This window comes from Macaca mulatta, chromosome 2, assembly GCF_049350105.2.
Source record: "Macaca mulatta isolate MMU2019108-1 chromosome 2, T2T-MMU8v2.0, whole genome shotgun sequence".
Taxonomy (NCBI): Eukaryota; Metazoa; Chordata; class Mammalia; order Primates; family Cercopithecidae; genus Macaca; species Macaca mulatta.
The window spans coordinates 147873556-147888313 of record NC_133407.1 but is presented as its reverse complement, the minus strand read 5'-3'; the positions used below and the strand labels follow the sequence as shown (position 1 = coordinate 147888313).

The 14758-nt window shown below is 44.4% G+C and overlaps 1 protein-coding gene across 3 annotated transcripts in view; it reads left to right on the top strand.

Annotated features, from left to right (window-relative positions):
• Positions 1 to 14758, top strand: part of SRGAP3 (SLIT-ROBO Rho GTPase activating protein 3) — a 269429-nt gene that overhangs the window by 144746 nt on the left and 109925 nt on the right. For all 3 annotated transcript variants that reach the window (XM_015130346.3, XM_077993349.1, XM_015130344.3), the window contains exon 3: positions 3402 to 3564. In XM_015130346.3, the coding sequence (XP_014985832.2) occupies positions 3402 to 3564 (163 nt within the window). The remainder of the gene's footprint in view (positions 1 to 3401; positions 3565 to 14758) is intronic.

Here is a 14758-nt window from a genome sequence, read left to right as displayed (position 1 = left end):
TACTGATTTTGTCTTGGATGGGGCCTGGGTCTTGGTGTTTTTTTTAAAAACTCCCCATGTGATTCTAGCGTACAGGACAGGTTGAGAACTACGTGGTCTAAAAGATAAGGGGTCCCACCCCCTTAGTCTGGCAGTGTCCCACACAATTGGGCCTTTAATCTGTATCCCCAGCCTCATGTCCTACAGTCCTCCACTAACACACTCAGAATTCCAGCTCTTCTGAGCTACTTCACTATATTTGTACCCACTGTTCCTTGTACCCACAATTCCACCCTCTCTCTGACTTCTGACCATTTGAAAACTCCTACCCATCCTTCAAGACCCAGCACAAATGCAACCTTTTTTCATGGGTCTCTCTTCCATAGCATCTGCTACATGGCAGGCACGTTGCTGGGTGCTGGACATGATGACACAATGGAAATGATCTCTGCTCTCAAAGAGCTCACAGTAGGATAAGGGGGAGAGATGGAAACTCCTTAAGTAGAAGTTCTCTAACTTGAGTATGCATCCAAGTCACCTTGAGGGCTTGTTAAAACACAGATTCTGGGCCCAGCCCTAGGGCTTCTGAGTACGTGGTTTGGGGCTGCCCTGAGAACTTGTATTTTCAAGTTTCTAAGTGATGCTGTTGCTGCTGGTTCAGGGGCCACACTGAGAACCACTGCCTTAGCGTGTGGTCAGGGGAGTGTTCTCTAGGGAGGTATTATCTAAGTTGAACCTCCAGTAATAGAAACAGGCTTTCATGAGAAGAGCAGGGACTGTGGTATTCCAGATAGAGGGAAAAGCGTGAAGACTCCAGTGGGAATAGAAGGGGCCATGTTCCTGGTACCCAGAATGCACTAGAGAAGAACGATGCCTTTTGCAGCTTCTGCAGCAGAACCCATGCTCTGCGTGTGTCTCTGTTATAGACCGGAACCACCTTCCTCTCTAATTCTATTTTTCTGATGCAGCCACTCAGCAGTGAGCCCCTCCAAGGCAGAGTGTGCATCACGGCCACCTTTGGGTGCCCAGAGCCCACCCAAGACCTGACACAGTAGATGTTGAGGGATCCTTAGTTGGGGTCTAATTGTAGTGTCCTGGCTTTTTCTGTAGGCTATAAGCTAAGGAGAAATCCGTTTGTTTCACAGCAGTGTTTTAAATGCTTCATCGTCCCCCCTTTTCCTTAGATAGTTCCCGTCCTTTATCTAAATCTAATTTTCTTCTCTCAAATTTCTGCTGCCTAGATAGATTTTTAGCACATTTGGTGAGAAAAAGAAAAATTCCTTGAATTCAAGGTAGCCCTCCCCCACCTACCTTCCCAAGCCCCAGGAGATAGGGAGAGATGGGTGGTGGGGGTTGGGTGGGGACAGCAGTTCAGAGGTCCTTCTGCTTGGCTTTGGGAAGGTGGATGTGGTCATAATGGGAGTCAGCAGAATTGCTGTATTAGTCCATTTTCATGCTGCTGATAAAGACATACACAAGATTGGGAAGAAAAAGAAGTTTAATTGGACTCACAGTCCCACATGGCGGGGGAGGCCTCAGAATCATGGTAGGAGGTGAAAGGCACTTCTTATATGGTGGTGGCAAGAGAAAATGAGAAGGAAGCAAAAGCAGAAACCCCTGATAAACCCATCAGATCTCATGAAACGTATTCACTATCATGAGAATAGCACGGGAAAGACTGGCCCCCAAGACCATTCCCACAACATGTGGGAATTCTGGGAGATACAGTTCAAGTTGAGATTTGGGTGGGGACACAACCAAACCATATCAATTGCCTTCCTCAAAAACGCTAATAGTGGGAGGCTGTGTTTTCTGAGAGCAGAACCTTGGCCAGCTCCGGGAGGTGGTCCACACTCAGGACAGGGGTGGGACAAGGCAGGCCTGGGTGGCCCTTGAGCTGCCACCTTAGGTGGTGGGAGGGCCTCTCCCCTCACATCCTGCCTTTCCAACATCTCTCTCCACACTGGAAAGGAGTCAGGGAGAGACTCCAGGTCAGAGGACAAGAGCTTTAGCACACGTGCCCTGCGTGGCAGGAAAAGGTTGTTGGTTTGGTTTTGCTTTTGAATTGCCCTTTCTCTTCCTTCCTGGAGAACGGTGTATCCACCCTTTCCTGAGGCTCACAGAGGGGTCTTTACAAATGCAGATGGTCCTCAACTTGACCATGGGTCGACTTCGAATTTTGAGAATTTACAGTGTTGTGAAAGTGATACACATTCAGTATAAACCATATTTTAAGTACACATAAAACCATTCTGTTTTTCACTTCCAGGATAGCAGTCAACTAATTACATGAGATATTCAACACTTTATTAAAAATAGGCTTTGTGTGCAACGATTTTGCCCATCCGCAGGCTAATGTGTTCTGAGCACGTGTAAGGTAGGGTAGGCTAAACTATGATGTTCCGTAGTTTGAGCTTACTAAATGCATTTTCAACTTAGGATATCTTCAACTTGTGATGGGTTTATTGGGATGTAGCCCCAAAGTAAGTTGAGGAGCATCTGCAGAGCCAAGAGACAGATTTTCTCTGGTCTCATTAGCATCCTGAGCTTTGGGAAACAATAGTGTAAGAATCTGTGTTTCTCAGACTTGAGTGAGTATCCGAATCCTCTGGAGGGCTTGTTAAAGCCCAGATTGCAGGCCCACCCCCAGAGTGCATGACTCAACAGGTCTGGAGTGGGACTGGAGAGTCTGCATTTCTAACCAGTCCCCAGGTCATGCTTTTGCTGCTGGTCTGGGAGCACACTTTGAGAACCCCTGCTTTAGCATCACACGCAGCTAGAGAGTGCTAATAACCTATCAGTCACTGCAGGACGAAGAGTTTATTTGTCTTGTAGGTACTTGCATTTTCCTTAACTTTTCCTCCTGAATACAGAATCTGAACCCTCTTAGCCCCTTTCCCAATAGCTCCATGGAGGGGCAAAGGCATGTGTTTCCAAGAGCCCAAGAGACAGAAGCCAATCCCTAGGGAAGAACAAATAAGTTAAGAACCCAAGAAAATTACAGGGGTTGAGGGAGGCAGAATGGGGGAGTGGAAGTATCTACTTTTTGTTCTTTCTATTGCATAGTCCCAGAAATCATACAAGTATAATATTTAAAACACAATTGGTTTAGTATTTCTTAGCCCCAGGGGAAGTAGCTTCTTCCCAGAAGGTAGAGGTACCTGGAGCAAGCACCATATTCAGTGGGAGAGTAGAACCGCATAGGCATCAAAGACCTGAGTTCTGGCCACAGTGCTGGTCTGTGACCTTGGAGGATCCCTTCAGCTGTTGCAGCCTGTTTCCCCAGCTGTATAATGTGTAACAACAAGACTGACCTTGAAGGGGCACCATGGCAGTCAAAAGAGCTGAGGTGGGTGACAGCATAAACCACTGTTTGATTACAGTTCCAATGTAGCCAACCTGAGCTTTCTTGGTTTCCACAGGAAGGACCAGTACCTCCTCTCGCCTGTGAACTGTTGGTATCTGGTTCTGCATCAGACCCGGCGGGAGAGCCGAGACCATGCCACCCTCAATGACATCTTCATGAACAATGTAATCGTCCGCCTCTCCCAGATCAGTGAGGATGTCATCAGACTCTTCAAAAAGGTGGGCAAGTAGGCTGCCCCACATGTCCCAGGTCTTTGCCCCAAGCTGGCCCATGGTAACACTATACCAGCCAGGGTGGGATGTGGTTTGGAGACAAGGGAACAGGAGGGGCAGGTGCATTGAAGGATGCAAGTGGCTGAGGGCTGAGCCCGTTTGAACCCTGGATGTGCCTTTTAAAGAGTGTGTTGTCTTAGCCACTTCAGCAATCATTGCCACAAAAATAGAAACCTTTGCATGGCTAGGTAAGTAGTACATGTTCACTGTAGAAAATTTTAAAAAATGGAGATGAGCACACACACAAAAATTAAAATAACCTGAAATGGCATTGTTTGGAGATAATCACTTTGATATCCTATGTGTACAAATGCAAATACATTTTCTGAGAGTGCTTAAATGTGTATATATTCTAGTGTACATATGCATTTTTTCCAAGTCAGATCATAATGCATATATGATTTTACTACCTGCTTATGTCACCTAACAAATTACATAACACTATATTACATTTTCTCACATCAATAAGTATATTTCTATAACATTTTGAATGGTTACATAGTATTTCATTATATAGATGTACCCTAATTTATTTAATCTCTTATTGTTGAGCACTTAAGTTTATTTCTGTTATTTTACTCTTATAAATAACACTGCTGTGAGCTTCTTTGTCACATTCTCTGTTACTTTCTTAGGATCAGTTTCTGCAGTGGGAATTTTAGAGTTGAAAGTATGCTCATTTTAAGGCTTTTGACAGTGTACCTTATTGCCTTCAGAAAGGTTTTACCCATATAAACAACCAGAAGCTGAGTGTGGAAGGAGCACTGAGGTCTCTGTATCCCATGTTCCTTGCACAGTGCCTGGCATATACAAGGTGCTATGCAAATGTTTGTAGAACTAAACTCACTTTTGTGGATGTCAGTTTCCTTGTCTGTAAAATGGGCAAGTTATTTAGCCTCTGTGAAACTCATCCTCTTTGTCTATCCTGCAGGGTTAAGGTCAGCTACTTCCCAGGAGGGTGAGGGTTAAACAAATGGTGTGCAGGGAGAGTGGCATTATTACAAAGTGGTTTGGGATGTGGCCTCTGGGTCCAGAATTCTTAAGTTCTTGGGTTCATAATCCTGGTTCCATCATTTATTAGCTGTGTATTTTTGGGTTTGTTACTTCAATGCTCTGTGCCTCAGTTTCCTCATTTGTGAAATGGGGATAGAGATAAATACCCATGGGCAGATGGAAGGATTAACAGGCTTGTTGTTCCTGTGTACAGCGTGGAGAGCATCACCTGGCACTTAGTAAATGCTCATGAAAGCTGACTATTATTATGCAGATTTAAGGGACTATTATCACCAAAAGAATCTAGCTCATCTCTTCTTGCCAGGTGCCAGTTTCAGGGGTTTGGTGACCTGAGATTTCTAGAAGCACAAAGAAGGGGACGAGTTGATTGAAAATATAATCATGTCTCCATGGTCTGCGTTTGGATTGTCCACTGTGAGGATTACTTCTATAGCAAAATTGTAATCGCAGGCTAATTTTCTCCTGCCACACAATATGCTTCTGGTCTCCTTCTGGGGTTGTGTTTATGAAATGTGGGCTGACTTTCATATTTGCATAAGCAAACATAATTAGGAAGGTAAATACAGTGCAAAGAAAAAAAAAATTACACAGTGCTTTGCAAAGCCAAACTGAAGTGATCCAGACGTCTGCAAGTTTGGGGTGGTGGTTCCATTCCCAGCCCCCGCCGGCTGCTGCTGTCACATCTTTTTTCCTGGGTGGGAGTGACTCACAGAGAAAGGGTCATCCAGGCCTTTAGGAAATGAAGGGTCTTTTTCCTGAGCTGAGCCCTGGGACAAGTGAGATAAATCTTTTCAGTTCTCATTTAGGCTGACAGCAGCCTGACTTGTGATGGAGGTTAACAGGGTGGAAAATAATGAAAAAAAATGTCTACAGCTGAGCTCCTGGCTGCCTTGTTACCAGGCCTGTGCCTGTGGAACAAAGGAAATAACCCAGCCCACAGGGGTTTGGAGAGAGGCGCGGACAGAGCCTGGCTGTCTGACTTTGCACAGCACGGCCCCTTTGTGTTGCATCAGTTATACCTAATTTCGGAACGGTGGCCGGCACTCTTTACATAATAATAGTTCCCGCAGACCTCAAAGCAACTATGGAGGCTGCTCTCTGGTCAGACTGGGGATCCTCACGCACTCCATTTTACAGGTGAGGAAGTAAAGTGTTGGGAGGCTGCAAGGAGAACCCAGACTTGGTTGCTTTGGGCCCCTTGTCATTACCAGCAGGAGGCAGCGTGGCTGGGCTTTTGGAGTTTGTTTCAGAACCGCCTATCACTGCACCCTGGGCAAGTCTCTCTGAGTCTCAGTTTTCTCATCTCGGAAATGGAGATGGTAACAATGCCAACTTCACAGGGGGCCGCTTTAATACATAGAGGTGGGCCAAGTGTCCCCCAGGCCTGGTATCTAGTAGGTGCTTATTAAATGGTAGCTTGCCAGTGATCCCTAAGAACAGAAACCACTCCCCATGTCTGAGCTGGGGTCCTAGGGCTCTACCAAGCCACATTCTGGCAGTGAGGCTGCAGGAGATGGGAGCGGCTACTAGGCCAGGTGTCTGTCCTGTGCCTATCTTCTGGCCTGGGCCGCTGCCCCGCCTGCCAGCCTCTTACTGATGCGGGAGGTGGTTTGACTTCATAACTTACCTTTTCATGATTCTCTATTTCCCCTTTAGAAGTGGAGTCTGTTCTTATGACTAGAGGCAGCACTTCAAATTCCAGAAGCCCATGCACGTGGCCCTTGCTTTAAGTGTGAGATGTGGATCAGCCATAGTAAAATTAAACTGAATGAGATCCAGGAGGCCATCTTTAGTGACCAGGACTCTTACGGTGGCAGACAGCAGAAATGCAGCTTACCCTGCTTTAAGAGGAAAAGGGATCTTACTAGTCATAAGCCTGGCTTCAGGCATGGGGGGCTTCAGGGGAACAAAGGATGTTACTAGAATTCTCTCTGCAACTCTGCTCCTGTTTTCTCTGTTTCCCTTTTTTTTTTGGTGGGGGGAGGCTCGGGGCTCTTTCATAGTCAGCCCCCTGCCATGTGATAACCAGAGGCCCCTGGCATCTCCAGGCTTACATCCTCTCTGCTTCAAGTCCCTTTTCACAGAATGGGATTTTTTGGTCTCTGATTGGTCCAGCACGGGTCACGTGAGCACACCCTGGGCTGCTTCTGTGGCTGCGGCGCTGCAAGGCTCTGCCTCACCAGGCCAGGAAGCATACCCGTCCCTGAAGCCAGATGCACTCTCAGTTCCACCTGACCCATGGGACTAAGAATGGGTGAGGGGTGGTTCCCCAAGAAAAGTAGGAGTGCCTTTACAAGAAGAGGGGAGAAATAAAACAGGAGATGGCCACTGGACTCTCTTTTCCAGCCCTTTTATCATCCTCTACAGCAGCTGTACGCCTCTGCTAGATGTCCCTCAATAAAGAATGCTCCTTACCTCTCACAATAGCTCATTCCATGTGGGGACATCCGTGATCAATAGAAAATTCTCCCAAATGCCGAAATGGAATCTTGTAGTGTTTTCACTAACGGGTCCTGATCATCCCTAGAGGGCCAAACAGATCAGACCCACATCGAAACCTGTCAGTTGCTTGAAGGCAGGAATCATGACCATCCACTGGTCCTTCCTGCCTGTGGGCAGATGTCTCAGGTTCCTTCCATCATCCTCCTGGAATTTGGCTTTGTGTTCTGTCCCCATATCAGTCGCTCTCCCTGAGTCATGCTTCAGGTCTCCTCTGACTGACAGAAGTTACTATTCAGAACCAGTCAGAATACTCTAGGAAGGTCTGAGCAGCTCAGGGCAGAGCAGGGCTGTCCAGACACTTTATTTCTCATAATAAGGCCCGTGAAAGTGTTTGCCTCTTTAATGATTGTTTTACCACATGATTGACACAGTGAACTCTCGGTCAGCAAAAAGTCCCAGGTATTTTTGTACCAATTGTTTTTTAACCTAGCCTTTGACTTCTGCTTTTGTGTTTCTTCATATTTACCCTTCTAAAACTTCGTTTTGTTAAATTCTGGTCAAATGGGATCAGTGTCCTTATTTGGGTGATTTTTCAAGCAGCAGGAGGGTAACTGCCAAGAGGTCCTAATTCCTCCTCTGTGGGAAAAGACTGTTTTGTAACTTCTCCATGTCTTCCTCCTCGGTGTCACCTTCTGTGTGTCAATTCTTTGGCCTCCTGTTTGATTCTTCTCTGTCTTCTTTGTGAGAGGTGGAAAGTGGGGCAAAGGGTTGAGAATAAATTCACAGTGAAAGTGCCCCTGGAGTTGGGTGTTGGCATATGAATAAGAGCCTGCTGAATGGGGAAAGGAGGTTGGGAGTTCAGGGTCTGGAGAAAGGCAAGAGCCAGTGCGTAGAGTTTATTGTGATGAAGGTCGAAGGAAAAAACTCAGAACAGAGGCTGAAAAATGGCAGTGCACAACTGAGTTTGGCTCTGACGTATAATCGTCTTGGCCCATACTATGTTAAGAAAGATTAAGCTGACATTTAAGCATTTAAAGATTTCTCCTAAAATCACGATTTTGTGTTTCTTTTGCAAAATCAGAAGCTCTAACTATACCAGCCCCACGTGGACTCACACTTGGCATCAGCTGGCGGTAGCTGAGTGGCCGCCAGCCCCGCAGCCTGGGCACGCTGTCTCTGCCACTCCACTGACCCTGCTACCGCATTTTACCTTACGTGGTTCCTTGATTTTGATTCTCTGGCCCTTTGTACATTTGAGTTTGTGACCCCACCTTTAAACATTACCTAACTGTGGTTCTTAAATTCCAGCGTGCATCAGGATCACCTGGAGGCTTTATTAAATGCAGACTGCTGGGCCTCAGTCCCACAGTTTCCGATTCAGTAGGTTTAAGGTGGGGCCTCAGAATCTGCATTTCTAGCATATTCCCAGGTGATACTGATGCTTCTGGTCTGGGGACCATACATAGAGAATGAGTCCTAGTCCAACCTCCTTGTTTCACAGATGAGGAAACTGAGGTTCGTGTTTGGCAAATGCAGAGTCTGGCTCCAAACTCGGGTTTTCACCTCCAGCTCCAGGACTAAAGCCACTACCCCATGTGCTGCACCAGGTGGGAGGGTCAGTCCGCATCCCACTTGCTCTCCTTCTCCCCACTAACCGTTTCTGAAACTGGGTATTGAAGCCCATTCCATTTCCAGTCTCATTCTGTTTTCTTCAGCTTCCTTAACAATAGCCATCCATTATTCTATGCTCTGATGCCTGCGGAATCTAATTACTTGCCCCAGCCGTGATGTGAATTTGATGGTTGGAAGCTGTGGTGTTAGAAGGAAGCACTAATGAGGAAAGACTCTTTGCAGAGAAGAGAGGCCACGTGGGGGGCTTGTGTTTGAAAGCAGCCATTCACTGTGTGGCAACAAGGACTTGGTCTTGAGTGAGTTGGTCTTGAGTGAGTTTTCTCGTTCCCGCCTCGAAGATGTCCATCGCATTTCATAAATAAATCAGGGCTTTTTGTGTTCCATAATTGCCTTGCTTTGTAACTGAGATCAAAAGCACCAGTGGCCTTGGATTCAAAGCCAAGTTTATATTTTATTTTTTGGTTGCATGAGAGAGTAGAGTGAGGGTGTGCATGCTGGAGGGTCCAGCTATGAGGCCTGCATGGGGAAGGAGAGGGAGAGAGCAGAGTGGGCACGCTGCCAAGGGATGAGGCGCCTTCAGCCAATCTCCACCGTCTCCCAGGGAGATGAAGTCGCGAACGGTCACTCTGCCAGTAGAGCCTGCTAAGCCGGTCATCATCAGGCACTCCCAACTCATTTAATAAACATATATTAGCACTAGCATGACAGTAGGTAAACAATAATTATAGATAACAAACAGTGAGCAAATGCCTGCAGTGTGCCAGGCTCTGGGCTAAGCATTCTATACACATTTAACTCTTCAAACCTAAGAGGAAGATGCTGCCATTATCCCATTTTACAGATGAGGAAACTGATGCCAAGAAAGGTGAGGTTAGGGTGTGTCCAACCCCAGAGTCCATACTCAGATCCAGATGTGTCCAACCCCAGAGTTCATACTCAGTGGTAAAGGCAGGTGCCAAAGAAGATAGAGCCAGGTGCAGTGGCTCACACCTGTGATCCCAGCACTTTGGGAGGTTGAGGGGGAGGATTGCTTGAGCTCAGGTGTTTGAGACCAAAAACAGAGACACCCTGTCTCTACAAAAAATAAATTAGCCAGGCATGGTGACATGTGCCTGTGGTCCCAGCTACTCAGGAAGTTGAGGCAGGAGGATCATTTAAGCCCAGGAAGTTGAAGCTGCTGTGAGCTGTGATCACTCTATTGCACTGGGTGACAGAGTGAGACCATATCTCAAAAACATTAATTAAAAAAAACTAAAGTAGATAGATAAACGACTCAGACACAATGCCCTCCTCTCCCTCAAGGAGCTTCCAGTGCAGTCTGAAAGCAGAGACAGGTGTGAAGCGGTAACTCATTCAGATACAGCAGAAAGGGATGGTTATTGCCACAGAAGTTTGTTCAGAGGGAGGAGAACTTCTAACCTGGGATCGGGAAGGTTAGAGGTGGGGGAAGCAGCATTTGAAGCGGGCCCTTCAGAGTTGTCCTGAGCTACAGCGAGGAGGCTGAGCCTTTAAACCCTCATGTTGGGTAGTCATTGGATGTGGGTTCCCTCTAAAAGAGGTTGTGGGCTTGGGCAGATGATGCCTGTGCAACCAAGGCAGTTCCAAAGTGGCTGACACCTGAGGGTGTCCATTGGCAGCACTTTCCTGCAGCTGGGGAATAGGTTCCCCAGGCCTGAAGGGGATCTGAGTGGTGTGTCACAGCGCCCACAGCAGATGTGCAGGATTTAGGGAAAGTGGGAGACGGAATCCACACCAAAGCAGAAGCCAGTGGGAGGAAAATCTGGGTCCTGGATCATGAAGAGGTGGGTAGTCTAGTGCAGTGGCCAAGGCTGGGGCCGGACTCTGATTTCATCTCTGTCTTGCCACTTTCCTGCTGTGTGAGCTCTGCCTAATCCCTTAAACTCTCTCAGTTTTGTCACTTTCAAAGTGGAGCTAATAATAGCCTCCATCAAAAGGTTGTTGTAAGGACTAAAAAATTATGTAAAATGTCTACCCGGTACACAATAAACAATCTATAAATAATATTATAGCTATTAGGCCAGGCATGGTGGCTTATATCTGTAACCCCAGAGCTTTGGGAGGCCGAGGTGGGAGGATTGCTTGAGACCAGGAGTTTGAAACCAACTTGGGCAACATAGCAATACCCCATCTCTACAGAAAAATTAAAAATTAGTCAGGTGTGATGGTTCATGCCTGTAGTCCAAGCTACTTGCGAGGCTGAGGCTGGAGGATTGCTTAAGGCTGGAGGATTGCTTAAGCCTGGGAGTTTGGGGCTGCAGCGAGCCAAGATAGTACCACTGTACTCCAGCCTGGGCAACAGAGAGAGACCCTGTCTCTAATATATATATAAAATATATAATTTATATCTAATATATCTAAAATATATTATATATTTATATAATACATAATATATATTTATATATAAAATAATGTAAAAAATATATAATATATAATATATAATAATCTATTATACATAATTGATTATAATATATATTAGCTATTATTGGGATGATTATTTGGACTTTGAGAAGAAATTTAATGAGAATGAGATTGGAGATGGGATGAAGGAAGATTTTTTCAGGGCATACAGGTTAAACAAAGGGTCAGAAATAAGAAAATATGCTCAGGAACCACTCACTAATTAGTTCTTTTTTTTTTTTTTTTTTTTTTTTTTTGAGACGGAGTCTTGCTCTGTCGCCCAGGCTGGAGTGCAGTGGCCGGATCTCAGCTCACTGCAAGCTCCGCCTCCCGGGTTTACGCCATTCTCCTGCCTCAGCCTCCCGAGTAGCTGGGACTACAGGCGCCCGCCACCTCGCCCGGCTAGTTTTTTGTATTTTTTTTAGTAGAGACGAGGTTTCACCGTGTTAACCAGGATGGTCTCGATCTTCTGACCTCGTGATCCACCCGTCTTGGCCTCCCAAAGTGCTGGGATTACAGGCTTGAGCCGCCGCGCCCGGCCAATTAGTTCTAAATGATGGTAGTCTTGTCTCTCCTTTTATAACCTCTAATTTCTTTTTCTTGCCTTATTGTCTTGGCTAGGACCTTCATCCAGTACAGTGTGGAGGGAAGTGACACCCTTGACTCTTAAAAGGCATGCTTCTGATTTTTTATCATTTAAGACAAAAACTCTTAGCAAATTAGGAATAAATAGGAACTCCGCCTGATAAAAGGTATTATCAAAGCCAACAGCAAGTCACGCTTGCTGCTGAAGATAATTCAGCAAGATGGCTGCTTAAAGATTAATATACAAAAGTTAATAATGCTTCTGTGTGCCAGCTACATCCAATTAGAAAATGTCATTTAAATGTATACATTAGAAAACAAGAATAATTGAAAACTGATGCCATTGCGGCTACAAATTAGCTGTATCACAGAAGTTTTGATAAGTGATGCTGTCATTGTCATTCATATATAAATATTTCATAATTTTCATTATAATTTCTTTGACTACAAATTATTCAGAATTAGGTTTGGGTTTTAAAAAAATTTCAAAGGTTTTGTTTTTAAAGGCTTCTTATTTTTAGTTTCTAAATTTATTGGATCATAAGAAAATTAAGACAATAGAAATTTATTTTTGTTTTTTGTGTTTTGTTTTGTTTGTTTATTTTTTGAGATGGGTTTCACTCTGTTGCCCAGGCTGGAGTGCAGTGGTGTGATCATAACTCACTGCAGCCTCGAACTCCTGGGCTCAAGAAATCCTCTTGCCTTAGCCTCCTGAGTAGCTGGGACTACAGGGGTATGCCACCACACCCTGCAATTTTTTTTTCCAGTTTTTGTAGAGACAGGGTCTCACTTTGTTGCCCAGGCTGTTTTTGAACTGCTGGCCTCAAGCAATCCTCCCATCTCAGCCTCCCAAAGTGCTGGGATTACAGGCACGAGCCACCGCACCTCGCAAGGTTATGTGTTTTTTGGTATTTGTTGGAGCATGGGCCTTATCAGCTATCAAGTCTTCCTCTGGAGTGATAGTCAGACATTACTAGAGCAGGGCTAGACCAACTGATCAATTGGACTGAAAAGAGCCCAGAAACAGAGCCCTCCATATATGGAAACTCGGTCAACGACAGTGGTGCATTACGGATCAGAGGGAAAAGGATGACTACTTAGTACATGGGGCTGATTCAACTGATTGTTTGTCCTTTTCTTATTATTTGTAAGAGCTGATTTTATACATACATATACATATACATTCCTCATGTGGAAAAATATAAGGCCTTTACCTTAGTTTACAGAAATATATTCTGGAAAGCTTAAGGTGCTAAAGGTAAAAAGCAACACTTCAAGACTTTTGAAAGACAATGTAGATTACATTTAATATTTAAAACCTTGGTATGGGAAAAGGCTGCTTAAAGAAAGCATTAAAAAGCACAACCGTAAAATAAAATATTGATTAATTTCATTATATAAAAATAAAAAAATCTTCCATACAACAATAAATAAATAGAAAATATGGCCAAGACAAGGAGAAGATATTTGGCATACACAGAATCAATAAAAAGTTAATACCCAGAATATAAAATCAGCTCTTACAAATTAATAAGAAAAGGAAAAACAACCCAGTAGAAACATAGTTGTAAGTGACTCACACCTGTAATCTCAGCACTTCAGGGGCTGAGGTGGGAGGATTACTTGAGGCCAGGAGTTGAACACGAGCCTGGGCAATATAGGGAGACCCCGACTCTACAAATAATAATTTTTGTAAAATTAGCCAAGTGTGGTGGTGTGTGCTTGTGGTCTCAGCTACTCAGGAGGCTGAGGTGGGAGGATCTCCTGAGCCCAGGAGGTCGAGGCTGCAGTGAGCTATGATTATACTACTGCACTCCAGCCTGGGCAACTGAGCAAGACTCTGCCTAAAAAAAAATTAAAAAGTGAAACTTAAATGGTCAGTGATATAAGAAAAGATGCTCATAATTACTGGTAATCAGGAAAAGGTAAAAGAAAACAAAATGAGATACAATCTGACTCCCAGTTGGTAGGTAAAACAATCCTAAGTGCTGGCAAGAATGTGGAGCCTCAGGACCCTCATACATTCCCAGTAAACATGTAAATAAGTCCAGCTCCTTGAGAGAATAATCAGGCAGTATCTAGTAACAGGGCAGGAAGGGGTACAGACCTTTTGACCCGACAATTTTACTTCTAAATATAACCCAAAGATATTCTAGCATATCTGCACACACACAAAACTGTATGAGAATGTTTGCTGCAGTGGTGTTTCCAATAGAGAAACAGAAATAACCTAAATGTCCATCATTAGGGAAATGGTTAAATAGGCTGTGGGTAGTTGCATCATGGAATCTTATACAATAGTGAAGATGAGCTAGATCTGCAAGTATCAATGTGAATAAAACTTGAAAACTTAATGTTGGGTGAAAAAAGTAAGGTACAGTATGATGTTTTTATAAAATTTGGAACACAGATGAATACTTTATATGGTTCATATGGTTAGACACCTGGCTGAAATAAAGCTATGCAAATGTAGAATGTGTAAGAATACGCAGCAGTCTCAGAATTGTAATTGAGGAAAGAGGGAGCAAGGAAGGAGACCAAGAACATTTCCAGTGTATCTATAACATTTTGCTTCCTAAAAATAATTTTGAAGCAGAAATAGCAAAATGTTGTTATCTAATTTGAGTGGTGTGTTCCTGGGTGTTTGTTATTGTTCCCTCTCCTTTTCTGCATATTTTAGATGTTGGAAGACTGAAATTAAAGATAAAAATAAGGAAAGTGAGGTTGGAGACAGGTCGAGGACGCCTTTGGGTGTCAGAGTGAGAAGCTGGGGTTTATTTTCTAGACATTAGAGATCCACTGAAGGTTCTTGAATAGAGGGGTGAAATGATCAGAGACAAGTTGAAGGATGATTAATTTGATACGGTATGTTTAATGGCTTTGAAAAGAGATTTTGGATGGACGGTGCACGTTATTATACATATACACTTGTATATATACACTTGTGAAAGATAATGGGGCCTGGATCAGGGAGATTGATACAGGAATGCGAAGGAAGGAAGGAAAGGAAAAATGGATGAATGGATGAGTGGGTTGATGGATGGATGGA